Source organism: Panthera pardus, unplaced genomic scaffold (genome assembly GCF_024362965.1).
Source record: "Panthera pardus isolate Hobbes unplaced genomic scaffold, ASM2436296v1 HiC_scaffold_10, whole genome shotgun sequence".
NCBI classification, from domain to species: Eukaryota; Metazoa; Chordata; class Mammalia; order Carnivora; family Felidae; genus Panthera; species Panthera pardus.
In genome coordinates, this window is record NW_026526655.1 from 19151407 (window position 1) to 19173276 (window position 21870).

Consider the following 21870-nt stretch of genomic DNA (forward strand, 5'->3'; position numbering starts at 1 on the left):
CTTCATATGCATTCCCTTTGACTTCATTTCCAATGCTGTTTATTTAGATCATTGGATCAGGAAGAGCCTAGAGATGGTATCTTGTTTTCTCTTTTGGCTTCTATTGCTAGTAGAAGTATTATAGTTTTTTGCTTTTCAAAAGGATACATAAGGGACTATAGTATAGAATAATTCGTTTTGTAAGTTAAATATATATTTTAGTAATGTAATTATATACATTATATATTTTCTAATTTTCTGATAGTTCTAGACCATTGAAAGCCTCTCAAATGGTGAATTCCTGCATCACCAGCCCTTCTACACCTTCAAAGTGAGTTATATTTCTTGTGTACCCAAAATTTGTATTTTTAAGGATTTGGCTTGCCCTAATTTCTGAGATTATCCCTTCCCCTTTTCTTTGTTTCTCTTTGCATGATAACTGCTCTGTATTACTATACTTTGTAATTTTCCTGAATCTGCCTTAAACTGTAATGTAGGGTATAACAAAGTCTTTAATAGTGAAGCACATTCAGATGATCCTCTCAAAATTTTGTTTTTAAACTTAAGTCATCTGTTAATATGTAATATTTTCATCCCACAACTGTAGAAATTAACTGATGACAAGGAATTTTAAGGATTGAAGAGATAAAATAACCCCTGTTGGTGTAAAGCACTATTCCTCAAAAATACACCTGGAAATCCCAAATTATCTTTCGCCTGTTGCTAGCCAGTCTGGGACTTCCTTGTTTTAGACACTTAACTGGCGCAGTTCTGATAGGGAGCAAGAAAACAAACACACAGTGAAATGTAGCTATTCTACAAATGTTTTATATTTTTTACTTACAATGGAAAAGTTTGTCCAAGAAGAGAAGAAAATACTTTTTTTAAATATATCTCCTCTGTGATTTAACTAGAACCACAGTTCCTGATTAGACAATTCTAAATGACTTGGTTGTCATTTATCTTTAAAATTAAACACTTTGTTGTTTAAGGGCTTTGGGGGGCTAATATAACCATAAAATGACATTTGGGAACTGCTATTTTCTTTTCCTCCTGTTAATTATTTTTCAGTGCAATTAAAACCAGATGACTAACATGACTAGAAATCTGAAATGGTACCGATATGAATACTCTTGCCCGTTCTCAAGATACAAATGAGCAATACCACTTGGCTGCTTAGAAAGTGAGCAAGTGATGCATTTACAGGATGAATATTTTTCCTTACTACAGGCAAGCTGCCTTCTGTGAATATAGTAATTATTAATGGAATGCACTCTTTATGTACCAAATCACTATAGTTTCAAGAAAGAGATGGTTTCATTGGGCATCATTATATTTGGCATGGTCATCTGTTCTCCAGGGTCTACTGGTATGAGAATTTGAGAGCTGATCAATAAAGGATAATTAATTAGGCCCTAGAAGACCTGTCATGCCGATCAAACTTAAAAGAGGCTGAGTTATGAATAAGAATACCATTGGTTCCTCTACAATGTCCTTTGTCACATTTGACCCTGGTATTTTAGTGGCCAGGTGTCACCCTCCTTCAGCAAAGTATTTACATGCATAAACAAATTAATACATTCAGTTTTGCTTGGTGAGCATGAAATCAGAAATGAGGAATTAAGACGGCTGATTGGCTATTTCTAAGTTACGCTAAAAACCCTTTTGAACACCTAATGGGAGGCTATTCAAGTGTGTAGGCTGGAGTGCAGTGATATCCTGGGTGCTCTCAGCCACAGACTATGTTTGGGTTTATCACTGACCACTTGCCTCTTTTCTTTGATCTACATTGCTATGCGATCCTCCTGGTTTCCATTGTGGCCTCTTATTTCTTGGTGCCATCATTCTATATGTTTATTTACAATTTTTACATTTAGATGAATTGCATTTTTCCAATTTCCATTTTACTTTTTTTTTTTTTTTTTAGTATAGTATACAAATTTACGTTAACCTTCATCAAAGAAAATTCGTGCTCTTTGACCTTTTCCACTTTTTCTTTTAGTTTATTTTCAGCTCACTTAGAAGACAATGCAGTAACACCTTACTTATCTGGTATCATTGAAGAATGATATTTTACGTAGCCAAAGCTTGCCTTTTTAAGCATCGATCTTTAAAATGCTTATCCATTTTAGATGGTTCTGTACTCTGTAACCTTACAGAATTCTTTATATTCTTAAATAAAATAAACTGAAGGTAATTTAAATATATTTTAATGACTTAGAATCAGCATTATGAGTATCACCTATTACACTGTGTTTTAATATGGTCATGCCCTCAGAGGCTTTTAATTCTTACAAAACAGTTTATATTAAATGACTTTATAGTTCTTTATTGCCCTTTTTGTGGTTATTCTCTCTCATTTCCTAGCTCTCATTTCTTGATGAACTTGCTACCTTATTTTATGCACCATTTCCTGGGAAAGAAAGGGTCCCTGTCTAAAGAGTAAAGTGCATGGGCTTTGAAACTACTGCTTTCCTGAGAAGCCTTTTTTCTTAGTTTTGAATCCCTGCGTTCTGGAAACTAGAGGTTGCCGGAAGTCTGACTTACATATAATTGGATAAGTGGAATGTTACTGTTAATTTTAGAATACATGGATCATAATTAAAAAGATCAAAAATTAGTCCTCATGCACAAAGTTGTCAAAAACATTTATTCATTGCCATGTCTGCATGCATTCAGTAGAGTACTTGCTTTATAAAAACAAAAACTACTTTGGGGTTGATCATTAAAAGAAAAAAGGCACAAAGTGATTGGTTTACGGATGATATATAATAGCATAAGAATTGTCTAATTTTCAAAGCATGGCTGTTTTGGAGTGGGGCAAAGGTAATGCTTAAATATATCTCTTCTGTATCCTTTTTTCTCTGTAAATCATTCCATAATGGAAAAGTTTTTTGTTTTATTTTGGTATTATATGCATCAAGGAAATAACAAGGACAAGTATTTATTTATCAGACTCATATAGGTTTTTATTTTCTTAAATTACAGGAATTTCACCTTCAAATCCAAGAGTTCCTTGGCTTTATGCCTTGATTCCGACAGTGAGGATGAGCTAAAACGCTCTGTGGCCCTTAGCCAGAGACTTTGTGAAGTGTCAGGCTGTGAACAACAGCAGGAAGACTTAGAAAAAGTAAGTAATTTCTCATCAAAATACTTGGCAAATATTTGTATAGCTCTTACTGTCCAAACACATGCCTTTATAACCAGCATCAGCAAACATAATAAATACACAGGGTAGATCATAAACTTAATGGATCTGTTGAAACACTAGTTTTAAAGAGTGTACTTTCTATAACTATAAAACCAGTCTGTTTAAAAATGGATTGGGATTTAAGTTATTCTTTTTTTTTTTTTTTTTAATGTTTATTTATTTATTGAGAGAGAGCGCGCAGGGGAGGGGCAGACAGAGAGGAAGACAGAGAATCCAAAGGAGGCTCCAGGCTCTGAGCTGACAGCACTGAGCCTGACACGACACTCAAACTCACAAACTGAGATCATGACCTGAGCTGAAGTCAGACGCTTAACCGACTGAGCCATCCAGATGCCCCTGGGATTTTTTTTTTATTTGAAGTATAATTGACATATTTGTTTCAAGCATACAGCATAATAATTCAATATTTGTATGTATTGCAATAATATCACCACAGTAAGTCTAGTTAACATCTGTTACCATACACAGTTACCTCCCCCCAATTTTTTTTTCTTATGAGGACTTCTAAGATCTGTTTTCTTATGCAGCTTTCAAATATGCATATAATATATATATTTTTTAATGTTTATCTGTTTTTGAGACAGAGAGAGAGAGAGACAGAGTGTGAGTACGCAAGGGGCAGAGACTAGTGAAGACACAGATTCTGAAAGCAGGCTCCAGGCTCTGGGCTGTCAGCACAGAGCCCAACACGGGGCTCAAACTCACGAACTGTGAGATCATGACCAGAGTTGAAGTCAGACACTCAACTGACTGAGCCACCCAGGTGCCCCACAACAGGTTATTAACAATAGCCTAATTCTGTACGTTACATCCTCATGACTTATTTATTTTATAACTGGACGTTTGTACCTTTTGGCCTGCTTTACCCACTTCACACCAGCACCCGCGCGTGCATACACACACACACACACACACACACACACACACACACTCTCTCTCTCTCTCACACACCACCTCTGGTCCCTAGCAACCACTAGTCTGTTTCTACATCTATGAGCTTGGTGGGAAGTTTTTTGTGTTTTTCAGATTCCACGTGTAAGTGAGATCATATGGTACTTGTCTTTTTCTGACTTATTTCATTTAGTGTAATAACTTCAAGATCTATCCATGTTGTTACAAATGGCAAGATTTCATTTCTTGTTTGTGGTGGAATAGTATTCCATTGTATATGCCACATTTTTACTTATCTATTGATGGACACTTAAGTTGTTTCCAGGATTGAGACTTAAGAAATGAAAGTTGTTACAGGTTCAGAGCTACTTTCACATATTGGTCCCGAAATAATTACTCATTTTTTTTTTAATACTAATTTTTAATATATGGGAGACTCTAGTAAACATTTTACATCAACAGGCCAATCAGGTCATCTAAAGGTTTAAATAATTGAGGTGCCTGGGTGGCTCAGTCGGTTAGGCGTCCAACTTCGGCTCAGGTCATGATCTCACAGTTCGTGAATTCGAGCCCCGCATTGTGCTCTGTGCTGACAGCTCGGAGCTTGGAGCCTGCTTCAGATTCTGTGTCTCCCTCTCTCTCTCTGCCCCTCCCCACTCACACTCTGTCTCCCTCTGTCTCAAAAATAAACATTAAAAAAATTTTTTTTGTTTTAATTTAAAGGTTTAAATAATGGATGTGAGAAGGTGTAACTTCATCATTTTCGATCTTGACACATAATAATAGTTAATACCTTGAAGATACAAGCTTCTCTAGGAGTTTGCATCATCTCGTGTGACTGTTTGATTTTAAATCTCCCTTTTGGTTAGGTAACACTTAATTTAATAGTTATTTTTTATTGACTTGTTTCCCATCTAATTTCAAAGCTAAAGATAGTTTGTGGTTGCTCACCCTGAATGAGAAATGAAAGTCAGAATGAGAAATGAAAGCCTTTGATTTTTGCTCACATCATGATCTCATGATTCATGGGATCGAACCCCACCTTGGGCTCTGCTCTGACAGCGTGGAGCCTGATTGGGTTTCTTTCTCTCCCTCTCTCCCTCTGCCCCTCCTCTACTTGTGCATGCGCACACGCTTACACTCTCTCTCGAACGTGAAAAAAAGTTTTTAATTATAATAAGAATAAAAGTAAATATGAGGTGTAGTGAAAACATTTCTAGTGTAGTACACGTGTAACTGAAAGAAAATACACCAAAGATACCTGTAGGAATTATCCCTGAGTGATGAATTTTGAGTGAATTTGTTTTATTATTTTTAGGTATTTTCTAAATTTCTACAAAGAGCATACTTAATAAAATAAACCTGTATCCCCGTGTATTTATTTAAAAGAAAATTAGGCTTGCCAGTGAGTTTATATATTGGTTATTGATTGTTAAATAACCTAAAACTTCAAAGAAAGGAAACTTTTTAGAAATAAACTTCTCACTTTAAACTCTAAGACTGCTATATTCATAGGCATTCTGGTTTCCTCTAAAAGTAACTCTCTTCTTCAGGATTCCAAATCATGCAGAATAGAGCCTGATAAGTCTGAATTGGAAAACTCTGGATTTGATGGGATGAGTGAAGAAGAGCTTCTAGCAGCCGTTTTAGAGATAAGTAAGAGAGAAGCTTCACCATCCCTGAGTCATGAAGATGATGATAAACCAACCAGCAGCCCAGATACTGGATTTGCAGAAGATGATATTCAAGAAATGCCTGAAAATCAAGACCCTGTGGAAACGGAGAAGCCCAAAACACTTGCAGAGCCTGGTAGGTTTAATGAAAAGAATCATCTGTTAAGGCACAGCGGTGTTCTGTAGCCTTATCGGGACAAGCAGCTTCTCAATAATGGGAGGTGAAATGAATCTGTGTAACAAGGCTAATAATATTTTCATGGTTTCCCCCCACCCCCCAAAGCAGTTTAAAAAACAAGGAGTAAATATTTTGAGTAGTATCCAGAGGCTGCTGGTAAAGTATGCCTTATCCCTTTAAGTGTACATCAAAAGAAAAGTTAGGATTCCTTTGTGCACATAAGTAAATGTGTCATTTTTTGGCCACTTTTTTCCTCACCACTGCTCTCTCAGAAATTTGTATAATTCTTTCCTCATTTTTCTGTATTTGAATTTGTACTGAGTTTTAGTGTATAGATTGAGTTCTCCATTCTTTGGGTTCATCCCTTTATAATGATAGAAACACCACTGAACTAAGAGGTCAAGTTTTGAGCCTCTAATATTTTTTTTTTTTTTTTTTTTAAGCTTATTTATTTTGAAGGAGAGCACCTATGAGCAGCAGAAGGCCGGGGCGGGGGCGGGGGGGGTGGCGGTGGGGAGAGAATCCCAAGCAGGCTCAAACTCATGACCTTGAGATCGTGACCTGAGTCAGATGCTTAACCCACTGAGCCACCCAGGCACCCCTGAGCCTCTAATCTTGGCTGTACCACTGACTAGCTATGAATTTCTAAATAGGAGATTTAACCACTTTGACAGTCAGCTTTCTGATCACTGTATGGGGATACACCAGGCATGCTTTGGAAAGTTGTGATTAGAATGTTAGATCAAATATACATATATTGTAAAGGGCTATATGGATAGAAAATTATTTTGTACTAATTATTTCTATTTTGTTATTTCTCAAATCTGTCAATGATAACAACAGAGCTGAGCCTCCTTGCCTTGTACTGTGGGTATTTTAACAGTTATAGGTGTAAAAACTTTTACTGTCTCTTCCTGTAACAATCTAATATTTTTCTCCTGATATCCACATTATCTATATCTGTGTAGCTGATGTGTTTCAGTACATCAAGCCTGAAATTTTGGAGATGAAGAGAACAGTAGTATATCATAATTATTTTCTGTATTCTTTGGGGTTAAGTCTCATCAACTGAGTTTATGTGCAAGTGAAAATAAGAATTAGTATATTCTCAGTTTAAATGGAAACAAAAAGCTGATGGTTTTTGGATCTGAGTGTTCCCTTTTTTTCCCTTTCTTGATGCAAGTATCCTTAGGAAATCCCTTTCTTTTCTTAAACTCATAGTCACCACCCTTACATATTATTGGTTAATATCAGTGCTTTTACCTTTCACCAGTAATTCCTGCATTCACCTCTTCCTTCCACTTCTTTGCTCCGTCTTACATCTCCCTAAAATTAACAAAGGAAGTTATTCTTCTATACAATTAGTTCTACCTTATTATCTGTGCCAATGAGGGAGAACACTGAGTTATCAAAATCATTAATAACCACAGGTGGCTTGCAACTGTATAAGAGCTTTGGGGAGAGCAAACTTGTTAGTAAGTACTTTATATCCTTTTTGTAAAACTGTCTGTTCTCTAGCTCCTGTCTTCCCCAATTGGAGGCAAGCCTTTGTTGTGTTTCCCGTTTCTTTAATGTCATGGTTCCATTCACCTTCTTACTATAACCGAAACCCAAAGACCTTGCTTTTCCTGCAGACTTTTTTTTTTTTTTTTTTTTTAATTTCTGGAAAATATAGACCAAGGACAGAAGTAGAGAGATGAGTATAATGAATCTTCACCCTTGTACCCATTATCAACAGTAATTATCAAAAAGTCAATCTTGTTTCATCTATACCCTATCTTCCTTCTCTACCCCATCCCCTAGATTATTTTTCTTAATGTTTATTTTGAGAGAGAGAGCGCGAGCAGAGGGAGAGAGAATCCCAGGCAGGCTCTGCGCTGTTTGCATGGAGCCTGACATGGGGCTCAGTTTCACAAACCGTGAGATCATGATCTCAGCTGAAATCAAGAGTCAGACGCTCAACCGACTGAGACACCCAGGCACCCCTAGATCTAAATCCAAGATATTAGATCATTTCATCAGTAAAGATTTCAATGTCTCTAAAAGAGCTCCTTTTTAAGAAAACATATCCTCAATCCCATTATCATACTTTTAAAAATTAGCAGTATCAAATATCATATTCTCCATAAGTTTTTTACTTTAAAAATGTTCAAATCTAGAGAGAAATTGAATAGATACATTATTTAACATTTCATCACATTTGCTTTCTTCCCTCACAGTGTGTGTGTGTGTGTGTGTGTCTGTGTGTCATTGTGTCATTGTGTCATTGTGTGTGTCTGTGTGTGTATGGTTGTGCAGCAGTTACCCGAAATTAGTATCTTAAAACAGCAATAACATTATCTCTCATAACTCTTGGATTGACTGGTCTTAGCTAGTAGCTCCTCTGCTTCCTGTGATGTTGGCTGGGGTTTGACTAGGTTGTAACATCCTAGATGGCTCATCTAGGCACCTTGGTGATGTTGGTTAGAAGAGTCTGCTGGGATGGCTAGATATCCTCTCCATTCTTTTTTCCCCTCCCCCTCTTCATCTTTTCATCTCTTCATGTAATCTCAGGGCGTCTCCTTCTCCTTGTGTTCTCTCTAGCAAGATAGCTAAGCTTCTTACATTACAGTTCAGGGCTCCCAAAAGCACAGAAGGGGAAGAAGCTACCAGGTCTCCTTTATTTAAGCTTAAAATCAGCACAGAATCAATTCCACCACATTTTGTTGCTTAAAGCACTCCCATGTTCACTGTGGGGGTGCCTACACCAGAGTAAAGAATACTGGTAGTAAGAGTACTGCGTAGTTCATTGGAGGCCATCTTTGCAGACTACATACATGTATGTATGCACTTTTTTTTCTTTCTTCCTTTTTTTTTTTAAGTTTTTTGTTTTTTATTTTTGAGAGAGAGAGTACGAATCCCAAGCAGGCTCTGCACTGTCATCACAGAGCCTAATGTGAGGCTCAAACCCACAACCGTGAAATCATGACCTGAGCCAAAACCAAGAGCTGGACGTTCAGCTGAGCCACCCAGATGCCCTGTGCACTTTTCCTTTTTAAAGCAACTGTTTGGAATTGCAGGTATCATGATTCTTCACCCTAAAACACTTCAGCCTCAGTCTCCTAAATATATGGAAATTATTTTACATAACAGTTATCTCAGCAATATTAACGCTGTGTCCATATATAATTCCAGTGTAGAGGCCACACACGTTTCTCCAGTTGTTCTCCAAAATATTTTTTATACTTTTTTTCCCCACCTAGAACCCAGAGTTTACCCACTGCATTTGATTGTTAGGTGTCTTTAGTATGTATTCACGGCCAGTTTTTCCTTTGAAAGGCTCCCGTTGTGGATTGCCCTATTGTTCTTTAAGCATAAGTTGTTTTTTCCCATACCATAAAACTTCAGACCTTGGAGATGGGATGAGTTTTTTTCCTGTTACTCACTGCCATCACCAGACCTCTGCCTCTTTTTATTCTACAAAAATCCAGCTTCTCGAAGTGTAAGACATTAAACTTTGCCACCTATCTATCTCTTCCTATAGCTGTCTTTTACCTTTCAGGTTCTCTCATCAACATCGTAGAGCCCTCAGCATCTTCATAAATGATCCTTTCAAAATCCTGGTTTCTCAGTTCCTGATCTTAATTCCAAAGATCTTTTTTCCTACCCCATCTTGATCACTGACAGTAGTCCTGTTTTAGACCAGTGGTTCTCAGAGTATTTTCACAGATCATCAGTATCACGTGGGAAATTGCTGGAAATGCCATTAATGGCCCCACCCCAGACTTACTGAATAAGAAACTCTGGATGTAGGAGTTGGCATTCTGTGTTTTGACTCCCAAGTCATTCTGATGCATGCTAATGTTTGAGAAACCCTTCCCTTGACTTTGTCATCATCAGTAACTGTGCCACCTTTGAAATCTTGATTTCAGATACCTTCTCTCCGTCCAGCTTAACCTAGTGTCCTGTTCTGTTGTCAGTGATGACTTGATCTCATTACGGTTTCCAGTCATGGGCACCTGGGTGGCTCAGTTGGTTAAGTGTCTTGATTTCGGTTCAGGTTATGATTTCACAGTTCATGGGGTCAAGTCCCGCCTTGGGCTCTGCACTGCAGTGCAGACCTGCTTGGGATTCTCTCCCTCCCTCTCTGTCTCTCCACGCCTCCCCGCTCAGGCTTGTTCTCTCTCTCAAAAATAAATAAACTTAAAAAAAAAAAAAGAAAGAAAGAAAATAGATGTAATCAGATGAACATTCTGCCTTCACTTTTGTTATGGAGGAAATATCCCTGCTCTTTAAGGCCAGTCCCTCCATTCATACTCAGAATTTCATCCACTTGTTTCTTGACCTTCTGTCTTGAAATTATACCTTCTCTTCTGCATCAAGTCTTCCCTCTCTTGTAAATTACTCTCGTGTGCCTTAATCTCTAAAATGATTAAAAACCCATCTTTTTTTTTTAATGTTTATTTTTGAGAGAGAGAGGGAGGGAGGAAGGGAGAGGGGGAGGGGCAAAGAGAGGAAAACAGAGTATCTAAAGTGAGCTCTGTGCTGACAGCAGAGAGCTGAGAACCTCATGTGGGACTCAAACTCATGAACCACTCACAAACCTCGAGATCATGACCTGAGCCGAAGGCGATGCTTAACCGACTGAGCCATCCAAGTGCCCCTAAAAATCCATTTTTATTTTTATTTTTTAAAAATTTACATCCAAATTAGTTAGCATATAGTGCAACAATGATTTCAGGAGTAGATTCCTTAGTGCCCCTTCCCCATTTAGCCCATTCCCCTCCCACAACCCCTCCAGTAACCCTCAATTTGTTCTCCATATTTATGAGTCTCTTATGTTTTGTCCCCCTCCCTGTTTTTATATTATTTTTGTTTCCCTTCCCTTATGTTCATCTGTTTTGTCTCTTAACGACCTCATATGAGTGAAGTCATATGATATTTGTCTTTCTCTGACTAATTTCATTTAGCATAATACCCTCCAGTTCCATCCACGTAGTTGCAAGTGGCAAGATTTCATTCTTTTTGATTGCCGAGTAATACTCCATTATATATATATACCACATCTTCTTTTTCCATTCATCCATTGATGAGCATTTGGGCTCTTTCCATACTTTGACTGTTGTTGATAGTGCTGCTATAAACATTGGGGTGCCATGTGTCCCTTCGAAACAGCACACCTGTATCCCTTGGATAAATACCTAGTAGTGCAATTGCTGGGTCATAGGGTGATTTTATTTTTAGTTTTCTGAGGAACCTCCATACTGTTTTCCAGAGTGGCTGCACCAGCTTGCATTCCCACCAACAATGCAAAAGAGATCCTCTTTCTCCACATCCTCGCCAACATCTGTTGTTGCCTGAGTTGTTAATGTTAGCCATTCTGACAGGTGTAAGGTAGTATCTCATTGTGGTTTTGATTTGTATTTCCCTGATGATAAGTGAAGTTGAGCAATTTTTCATGTGTCGGTTGGCCATCTGGATGTCTTCTTTGGAGAAGTGTCTATTCCTGTTTTTTGCTCATTTCTTCACTGTATTATTATTTGTTTCTTGGGTGTTGACTTTGATAAGTTCTTTATAGATTTTGGATACTAACCCTTTATCTGATAATGTCGTTTGCAAATACCTTCTCCCATTCTGTCGGTTGCCTTTAGTTTTGCCGATTGTTTCCTTTGCTGTGCAGAAGCTTTTTAGTTTGTTGAGGTCCCAGTAGTTAGTTTTTGCTTTTGTTTCCCTTGCCTCCGAAGATGCATTGAGTAAGAACTTGCTGCGGCCAAGATCAAAGAGGTTTTTGCCTGCTTTCTCCTCATGGATTTTGATGGCTTCCTGTCTTACATTGAGGTCTTTCATCCATTTTGAGTTTATTTTTGTGTATGGTGTAAGAAAGTGGTCCAGGTTCATTCTTCTGCATGTTGCTGTCCAGTTTTCCCAGCACCACTTGCTGAAGAGACTGTCTTTATTCCACTGGATATTCTTTCCTGCTTTGTCAAAGATTAGTTGGCCATACGTTTGTGGGTCCATTTCTGGGTTCTCTGTTCTGTTCCATTGATCTGAGTGTCTGTTCTTGTGCCAGTAACATACTTTCTTGATGATTACAGCTTTGTAGTATAGCTTGAAGTCCAGGATTGTGATGCCTCCTGCTTTGGTTTTCTTTTTCAAGATTGCTTGGTCTTTTCTGGTTCCACACAAGTTTTAGGATTACTTGTTCTAGCTCTGTGAAGAATGCTGGTGTTATTTTGATAGGGATTGCATTGAATATGTAGATTGCTTTGGGTAGTATCGATGTTTTAGCAATATTTGTTCTTCCTATCCAGGAGCATGGAATCTTTTTCCATTTTTTTTGTGTCTTCTTCAATTTCTTCCAGAAGTTTTCTATAGTTTTAAGTGTGTAAATTTTTCACCTCTTTGGTTAGATTCATTCCTAAGTATTTTATGGCTTTTGGTGCAATTGTAAATGGGATCAATTCCTTGATTTCTCTTTTTGTTGCTTCATTGTTGGTGTATAGGAATGCAACCGATTTCTGTGTGTTGATTTTATATCCTGCAACTTTGCTTAATTCATGAATCAGTTCGAGCAGTTTTTTGGTGGAATCTTTAGGGTCTTCCATATAGAGTATCATGTCTTCTGCGAAGAGTGAAAATTTGACCTCCTCCTGGCCGATTTGGATGCCTTTTATTTCGTTGTGTCGTCTGATTGCAGAGACTAAGACTTCTAATACTATGTTGAATAACAGGGGCAAGAGTGGACATCCCTGTCTTGTTCCTGACCTTAGGGGGAAAGCTCTCAGTTTTTCCCCATTGAGGATGATATTAGCGTTGGGTTGTTCATATATGGCTTTTATGATCTCGAGGTATGCTCCTTCTATCCCTATTTTCTTGAGAGTTTTTATCAAGAAAGGATGCTGTATTTTGTCAAATGCTTTTTCTGCAGCTATTGAGAGGATCATATGGTTCTTGTCCTTTCTTTTATTGATGTGATGAATCATGTTAATTGTTTTGCAGATACTGAACCAGCCCTGCATCCCAGGTATAAATCCCACTTGGTCGTGGTGAATAATTTTTTGAATGTATTGTTGGATCCGGTTGGCTAATATCTTGTTGAGGATTTTTGCATCCATGTTCATCAGGGAAATTTTTCTGTAGTTCTCCTTTTTAGTGGGGTCTCTGTCTGGTTTTGGAATCAAGGTAATGCTGGCTTCATAGAAAGAGTTTGGAAGTTTTCCTTCCATTTTTATTTTTTGGAACAGCTTCAAGAGAATAGGTGTTAACTCTTCCTTAAGTGTTTGTAGAATTCCCCTGGAAAGCCATCTGGCCCTGGACTCTTGTTTTTTGGGAGACTTTTGATTACGAATTTGATTTCCTTTCTGGTTATGGGGTAAAAATCCATTTTTAAAAAACTCTCTTGTTACCATACATTCCCCTACTGCTACTGCTCTCTTTCTTTGCTCCACTCACAACAGAATTCTCTGAAAGTGTTTTATTCATTCTCTCTACTTTCTTACCACCACCCATTCTCTCACCAGCTCTCTGCAAGTGGGCTTTCTTCCCCATCACTCCCCTGAAATGGTTTATCAAGTTTACATTAGCAGTATTTCACATAATTCACCACTCCTTCCTTAACATTCAGAACTTTTATACATTTTTTTTTTCTCTGAGCTTCCATGACACCATGCTTGTCAGGGAGTTTTCTTCCTACTAAACCAAGTCACTTTAGTTTCCCTCCCCTCATCAGAACTCTGATTGTCGGAGTATTCCCAGAATACCATCCTTAGCTGTCTTTTTGCTACTGAAGCTCTCTCCCTGAGTGATCTCATATTTTACCACAGCCTCACAGACCGATGAACTACCAAATTCATACCTCTAGCTTGGATCTCTCAGCTGAGCTTTAAATTTTGGTATTGAGATGCCTACGTAAAACGTCCACTTGGCAGGGCGCCTGGGTGGCTAGCTCAGTTAGTTAAGCACCCAGCTCTTGATTTGGGCTCAGGTCATGATCTCATGGTTTATGGGATTGAGCCCTACCTTGGGCTCTGCCCTGGTAGGGTGGAACCTGCTTGGGATGCTCTCTCCTTCCCTCTCTCTGCCCCTCCCCCCCTCCCTTGCGTCTCAAAATAAATAAGTAAACATTTAAAACTTATTATGATTTGCCATTACACTTCATCCAAGCTTCTTTTTCCTTTCTTTCTTTCTCCCCACAAGCTGGGGAGGGGCACAGAGAGAGGGAGACAGAGGATCCAAAACAGGCTGTGTTAACAGCAGGGAGCTGGATATAGGTCTCGAACTCACGAACCATGAAATCATGACCTGAGCCAAAGTCAGACACTTAACTGACTGAGCCATCCACGCTTCTTACTATGGCCTGTCTCCACTCTCCCCCTCTTTCACTCCACTTAGCTATACTGGCTTTGTCTCTCTTTGTTCCTACAAATATGCTAAGTTCATTCTCGTCTCAGAGTCTTTGCACTTAAGCTACTTGAGGACAAGGGCCATCTTGCTTTAATTGTTGCTGTAGTCCCACCTTCCACAACAATTCCTGGTGCATAGTAGATTCTCAGTAATTATTTGGGGCCCAGCACATTGTCTCATGAATCAACTGAGGAGGGGCAAGAAGACTGCCAAGTAAGGTTTCACTGTCTCCGGACACCAGCCAGAGGGAAGAGTATGTGCAGAGGTTGAGATGTGAGAGAGGCCATGGCAAGTTAGTAGGCAACAAAAAAGTTCAGAATGATCTGCATGACTGGAGCATAGTGTTGAGGAAGAAAAGCAAAAGAGAAAAAGCTATGCATCTCTAGTTTTTACATGGCCTAAACCCATTTTTAGAAGTTTGGACTTTTATTTCAGAACCATTAGGAAGTTATTGAATAGTTATAAGCAAACAAGTGTTTGATAAAGATTTATATTTGAAAAAGATCATTCTCAAAGCACCTGGGTGGCTCAATTGGTTAAGCATCCACCTTTGACTCAGGTCATGATCTAATGGTTCATGAGTTTGAGCACCATATCAGACTCTGCACTGGGATTCCCTCTCTCCCACTCTCTCTGCCCTCCCCCACTTGCATATGCATGTGACCGCGCGCGCTCTCTCTCTCTCTCTCTCTCTCTCTCTCTCTCTGTCGCTCTCACTCGCTCTCACTCCCTCTCAAAATAAATAAATAAACTTTTTAAAAAAATTTTAAAAAGGGTGCCTGGGTGGCTCAGTTGGTTAAGTGTCCTGGTCATGATCTCGCAGTTCATGGGTTCGAGCCCCATGTCAGGCTCTGTTCCTGTCCCACTCAGTTTCTCTCTCTCTCTCAAAAATAAATAAACATTAAAAATTAAAAAAAAAAAAAAAAAGTTTAAAAAAATAAAAAGACCATTCTGGCTGCACTATAGCACATTTATGAGAGAAGAAATTCAAAGTAATCCTGTGAGACCTGTTAAGAAGTTACTTCAGTTGTCTAGGTCAAAAACTAATGATGCCTTAGGCCAAGGTTTTGGCATTTGAAGGAAAAGTCGATGGATTGAAGAGATAGTTAGGAAATAATGACTTACCTGATATGAGGGATAAGTAAAAAATGACACCAGCTTTCTGTCTTTAAAAAAGGCACATAAGGTGCAGGGGTGGCTCAGTCGGTTAAGCTTCTGACTTCGGCTCAGGTCACGATCTCAGTTTGTGAGTTTGAGCCCCACATTGGGCTCTTTGCTCTCAGTGTAGAGCCTGCTTCAGATCCTCATCTCCCTCTCTCTCTGCCCCTCCCCCACTCACTCTCAAAAAATAAAAATAAACCTTAAAAAAAAAACTGTGTATAGTGATCCCTTTCACTGAAACATAGACTATAGGAAAGGAGCAGGTTTCATTTGGTGTAGGGGAAGAAGCAGAAGATATGTGTTCAGTGTAAAAACGTTAAATTCTGACATGTGGCTTTCCTTCTATCCATTGATCAAGTTCCTTACAAGAGTGTTGTTATTCCATGGTCATATTTGTTCCCATAGATCTTAAGTAATGTTTGTATCCATCTGATAATCTTGTCCTGATAACAAATCTATCTTGATTTTAGCATCTCAAAGTAATGCTTTGGTTTTCTATCACGTGGATTAATTGGTAGTATGATTTTAGGATTTGTGGGGCACATCAGTACCTGGAATGCAGAAAATTATTGGTTAAGAAAAATTACCTTTTTTTAATGAGTATATTTTGGTAATAAAAGTAATAATATTTATCTTAGGTCTAAAATAGCAGCCTCAACTCCCAAATCTTTCTTCCACTTAAAATGTTCAACATCAGCTAATTTTGAATGTCTCAGTTCCACATTTCCAGCAGTAATCAGATTGGTTGACTCAAATATCCATTCCTGGTCCAATAAGCTAAGGCCAGAGGGACAGGCAGGGTCAGAGAGACTTCAGAGCTCCCCCTTCCAGCTTGTGGAAATGACTTTCTCCAAGAATAGAGGAAAGGAAGAAGTTATATCTTTTAATGTTTGTTTATTTTTGAGAGAGAGAGAGAGAGAGAGAGAGAGAGACAGAATGTGAGCGAGGAAGGGGCAGAGAGAATCCGAAGCAGGCTCCAGACTCTGAGCTGTCAGCACAGAGCCTGACACAGGACTCAAACTCACAGACCACGAGATTGTGACCTAGCTGAAGTCGGACACTTAACTGACTGAGCCACCCAGGCGCCCCAGAAATTACATCTTTTATATAATTTTTTAATTGGGATCATATTGCTTTTGCACTTAATATATTCGAAGAGTTTTTCTCTTTTAATGAGTATTCAGAGTTTTAATGGTAAGTATTCAGTCAACAATTTGATACAATTAAAAAATGATGACAACTTACTGATTTAGAGTCTAAAGTCAAGATGTTGTAAACCTTAGATTAATTGGTAGTGCTGTGGAAAATCTATCGTTTAAGTGGTTAAGATACAGTATTAGGGCAGATAAAGAGCATATGCTAATTTTAACACAATCTATATAAAATGAATCTGTAAAGGTAATTCTTGTTTGCCAGTTAAATTCTTTTTATGAGACTTTCCCTAACTTGTTAAGATGATAATATTTGCTTTTGTAGTGTTTGAGAAAAAGAAAGCATTGAACTCTGTCTACCCACTCTTACCTATATTAAAAATCATAATGAGATGTTTTTGTTCTCACAGTTCAAATAACCAGAACGAAATCATGACCATACTGTTTATCCCAGCTAGCTGTGGTCTAGAGATTGAGAAGGAACAGAAAGAAATGAAAGATTTTTTCTTCTTCTCTCCTTGTGTGGATGTTTTAAACATATATAGTCATATACTTGTGCAGTACATGAAGTGTTTACGTATTTCATGTAGCTCTTTTGATTTAGGATATGTACAAGGTTTATTTGATTATTAATGAAAACACACACTCATTTGACCTAATTTAATAATGAGAAAAAATCTCAATGTTAGCTTAATCATTCTAGCCTAATTCTTCATTTACTCTAAACAATGCTTTATTCCTAATACTTGGCTATGTGACATTGTGACCGGCTATGAATATGGCTGTTCATTTTTCTCCATCCTCAGCCATAGTGCTTCCTGATTGGTTACGTTTCAGAACATTGCTGTAGATCAGTGGTTCTCAACCAAGGACAGTTTTGGCCCCCCAGGGGACATTGACAATGTCTGTCATTTTTGGTGGTCACATCTGGGGAAGGGGGTTGCTATTGACATCTAGTAGGTAGAGACCAAGGATGTTGCTGAACATTCTGCAGTGCATAGGACAGCCCCCTCAAACAACAAAAAATTATCCCACCCAGAATGTCAGTAGTGCTGAGATTGAGAAACCATGATCTAAATGTAGCAAGATGAAATTGTGTGTCCCAAGCAAGTCATATATGAGGTTCGGGTCAGTTACTCTCTGAACAGTAGGTGTCACTCTAGTCCAGAGATTTCAGTTTATTAGAGAGGATTTCCCAGTTACGTCTTGTTCTGCTTCCTCAGATCCTGCCAGTTTTACGGAGATAACTAAAGACTGTGATGAGAATAAAGAAAATAAAACTCCAGAAGGATCTCAAGGAGAGGTTGATTGGCTCCAGCAGTATGATATGGAACGTGAAAGGGAAGAGCAAGAACTTCAGCAGGCATTGGCTCAGAGCCTTCAGGAACAAGTAAGAGATACTTCTATTGCTGTTTTCTCCTTACCTGTCTTCCCCAGTAACAACAACTAACATGCATTAAGCACTTACTGTGTGCCAAGCATTGTTCCAGGTGATTTACATACACTAAGGCATTGGTCCAGCAAAACACACAAACTTGTTTGGAACTTTGCCTTGGTTCTGAAACAGAAACAGTGATAGTTTTTCTTTTTTTGAAATTCCAAATGCAACAAAATGTATTGTTGATTACTTCCCATTAGTGTAATTCGTTGCATGCTGAGGCAGGATGGGTTATTACACATCATCCCCTGTCCAACTTTATTTTACAAGCTTTAGAAATAGCCAGCATACCACCATGATTTTTTAATATTTTAAGGCATTGTTCTGGTCACTTTCTCACAATATGAATTCTTTCCTGTGAATTATTTGAGCATAAAATTCTCAGGGCTATTATCTGAATAATATCTGAAATTTCAGCTTTCAGTCATAGACTGGAAAAGATGAACATTTATCCGCTCTTTTCTTATATAGTAATCTAATCTTAAATTTCTAATTCTTCATACTTATATTTGCCAAAGCTGTTGCTTTTGCCTGAGGTATTGCAGTTGCCTAAGGTATCTTGACTAAAAGGTGATGTTTTCATGGTTGTGTGATCCTATGCAATCCACGTCATGTTAGTAATAAAAATTTACCAAAACTCCCTAGAATGAGCACACCATTTTAGTGTTTACAAATAATCAGATTAATAAATCTAATTTGTCTGAGGGCACCTGGCTGGTCAGTCAGTAAAGCATGTGACTCTTGATCTCCGGGTTGTAAGTTCACGCCCCTCATAGGGTGTAGTGATTACTTAAAAATAAAATCTTAAAATCTGATTTCTCTAGAACAGTGGGGTTCATTCTTAACTGCACATTACTATCATCTGGGGAGCTTTAAAAAATACTGATACTTGCATTGTTCTTCCCCTCAGGAATTCTGATATAATGGATCCTGGGGTATGGTCTGGGCATCTAGATATCTTTCCTTTTCTCTCTCTCCCTCCCTCCCTCTCTCTCCCTCCCCCCTCCCCCTCCTCCCTCTCTCTCCCCCTTCCCCCTTCTCTCAGCCTCCCTTCTCTCCTTCCTTCCTCCTTGCTTCCTTCCTCCTCCTTACTTCTTCCTCCATTTTTTAAAACCTCCCAGTGATTCTGGTGTTCAGTCAAGGCTGAGAACTGCTGCTTTAAAATGCTTTCAGAACCAGCTGTTCTGTATCCTTTTATTTGTGAGAAGTATCTCCCTAGCTGCCTCATCATCAAGATGTATTTATGTCAGCTATTTTGCAAATAATGGATAGTAATCATTTGTTTTAGAAAACTTATTTTTCATCTAAAAGACCAAGGTCTGATTTCTTAACAATAGTTCCTTATAGTGCAGAGAAAGAAAAAATTCAGCATACCTCTTTTTCATGCACAAAGGACATATATCCTCTTTCTTGTCAGCTACCCAGTTAAAACTATCTTAAGAACCTATCTTCACATCTGAGAATAGAATATGAGGTCTCTTCAGTTTGGTATACCTGCATCATTCTATTAATAGCTAAAAGAGTATCTTTTACCATCTGGGTTTCAGCACAGACTTTATATGCTGGATGAGTTTAAGTAATCATATTTCCTCTTAGAGAATATCTGTTTCTTTCCTGAATACAGTATTATTGCTCCCAGAACTGTAATGCAGAATAGCTCATTCTAAGCTTCTTATATACTTTAGTAACTAAAAACAAGTCTAGACTTGGGAAAAGTATAAAACGGTTCTGCTTAAATTACATCTTTTCTTCATTTATGCATGAAGTTTATAAATTTCTCTGCAGGTGAGAGGGAAAAATTTTTAGAGTCAACATTTCCCTATTTTTATAATTAGTCATCAGGTTGACATTTTCACAGGTTCTTGTCTTTCTAAGAGAACCTCAGATGTATTAGAAAAGTAACAGCAGCATTCATTTAGTATTCACCAGGTATCTGTTACGTGTGTCGGGGTTTTTTTTAAGCAAGAAAAAAATAGAAAAAAGAATAAAATAGAAATGTTTGAATAATGATCTTGTGGAAATTGTTTCTGTTGCTGTCATAGACTTAGGGACAGCAATACACTAGGACCCGCTCACCGTCAGCTCAGGCGTGCCCACCTCTTCCCAGCCGTGCACTCAGTATCACATTGGTAGCTTAAACTTTGCCACAGTGGGAGTATTTATACCACGGAAATGGGCAGATGCTGTAAATCAGAGGAAAGAAAACAGAGCAACTTGCTAAGTAGGTTCTGCTGTGTGCCAGGCATTTCATACATACAAGAAGAAAGGGAATTAATTAGATCACACTGTCACAGTGAATGGCTTTTGGTTAGCAAGCCAAATGTGACTGACTAGAAGAGATAACATGTAAGCCCTTTTAACCCCCGAGGTTGTGTTTTAGGAAAACAGGGTTGAAAAAAGTAAAGGATTTCTCCACATCCCTCGAAAGGTCATACTCCATACATTTGTAAGATTATGGAAAACATTGTGAGCAAATGCTTCTAGCGCGGCTGATCTCATCCTTGGTAAATAAGTTTAATCAGTACCTTTTTAAATACCTTAGTTTTGTTTTTGTCCCTTTAGGAAGCTTGGGAACAGAAAGAAGATGATGACCTCAAAAGAGCAACAGAGTTAAGTCTTCAAGGTGTGGAGATTATTTTAATTACATTGTTTTTATGGTGAACTGTATTGCACACAGAAAAACATGTAAAGTATTATTTTAATGACAATAACAAATTTTAACACCTTCAAGGTAAAGAAATAGAACCTTAGAAATTGTGTACCCATTTCTTCCCTCCACCCCAAGAGAAAACCACTGTTCTAATGTTTGTATCCATCAGTAGCTTTTTTTTAATATTTTTATTAAAAAAACATTTTTTTTAATGTTTTTACTTATTTTTGAGAGAGAGAGAGACAGAGAACTAGACAGAGGGAGGGGCAGCGAGACAGGGAGACACAGAATCTGAAGCAGGCTCCAGGCTCTGAGTTGTTAACACAGAGCCCGACGCGGGGCTTGAACTCATGAATTGTGAGATTGTGACCTGAGCCGAAGTCGGACGCTTAACCAACTGAGTGACTCAGGCGCACCCCGGTAGCTTTTTTAAAAAAAATAATTTGTCATCTCTATCCATATCACCCCTCCTTTTTTTTTTTTTTTTTTTTTGAAAAATTACATAACAAGGACATGTGAAAGAGCATTTTGCCATGATTAGAACTACTAGAAGATAATGTGGCCTCAGTTTCCCTGTGAATTTACAAGAGTTCGCTCTTGGCAAATCAGTGGGCAAAATCATGAGTATTTAGAAACATAATGCTCACCATAGTTGTGGCATGTGGCAGAATTAATATATGGACCAGATACTAGAGGTCCATAGGGACATGTAGTCATGGGAAGCAGGCTCACTTTTATTTTCCAAGATCACTAGTCTTTCTCTGGTTCTCAGAAATAGATCAAAACAGAACACTTTGGTACAAATTGAGTGCTCTAGGCTGATCTAGACACCAGGGCATAGAGCAGAGAGCCTGAATTTTGCTGGCACATAGTTGAGGCAATTACAAATAAGAATTGAAGCTAGATTTCACCCAGGCATTCTGTGCTCTATTAGAAAGATGGTATAGTGGTGGCATTAATGGCTGTCACAAGTCACATTGCTCCAGTCTGGACGGGTTGCCCTTTACATCCATGCACAGATACCCTGAGAGCTCCCTAACCATTCTCCTGGGGATTCCCTCTGATTCTCTCCTTTGTTTGAATCTCTCATTTCCTGTATCTCACCCTTCCTCATTCTTGGTCTACTTGTGTACTTGTGCTTTTTTTTTTTTTTTTT

The 21870-nt window shown here is 38.3% G+C and overlaps 1 protein-coding gene across 5 annotated transcripts in view; it reads left to right on the top strand.

The window, feature by feature from the left end:
* Nucleotides 1–21870, top strand: part of USP37 (ubiquitin specific peptidase 37) — a 95238-nt gene that overhangs the window by 64972 nt on the left and 8396 nt on the right. For 4 of the 5 annotated variants that reach the window (XM_019445974.2, XM_019445975.2, XM_019445978.2 and 1 more), the window contains 5 exons: nucleotides 245–310; nucleotides 2968–3109; nucleotides 5635–5890; nucleotides 17850–18016; nucleotides 20627–20687. In XM_019445974.2, coding sequence (XP_019301519.1) covers nucleotides 245–310; nucleotides 2968–3109; nucleotides 5635–5890; nucleotides 17850–18016; nucleotides 20627–20687 — 692 coding nt within the window. The remainder of the gene's footprint in view (nucleotides 1–244; nucleotides 311–2967; nucleotides 3110–5634; nucleotides 5891–17849; nucleotides 18017–20626; nucleotides 20688–21870) is intronic. The other variant, XM_019445979.2, reaches the window with a different exon arrangement.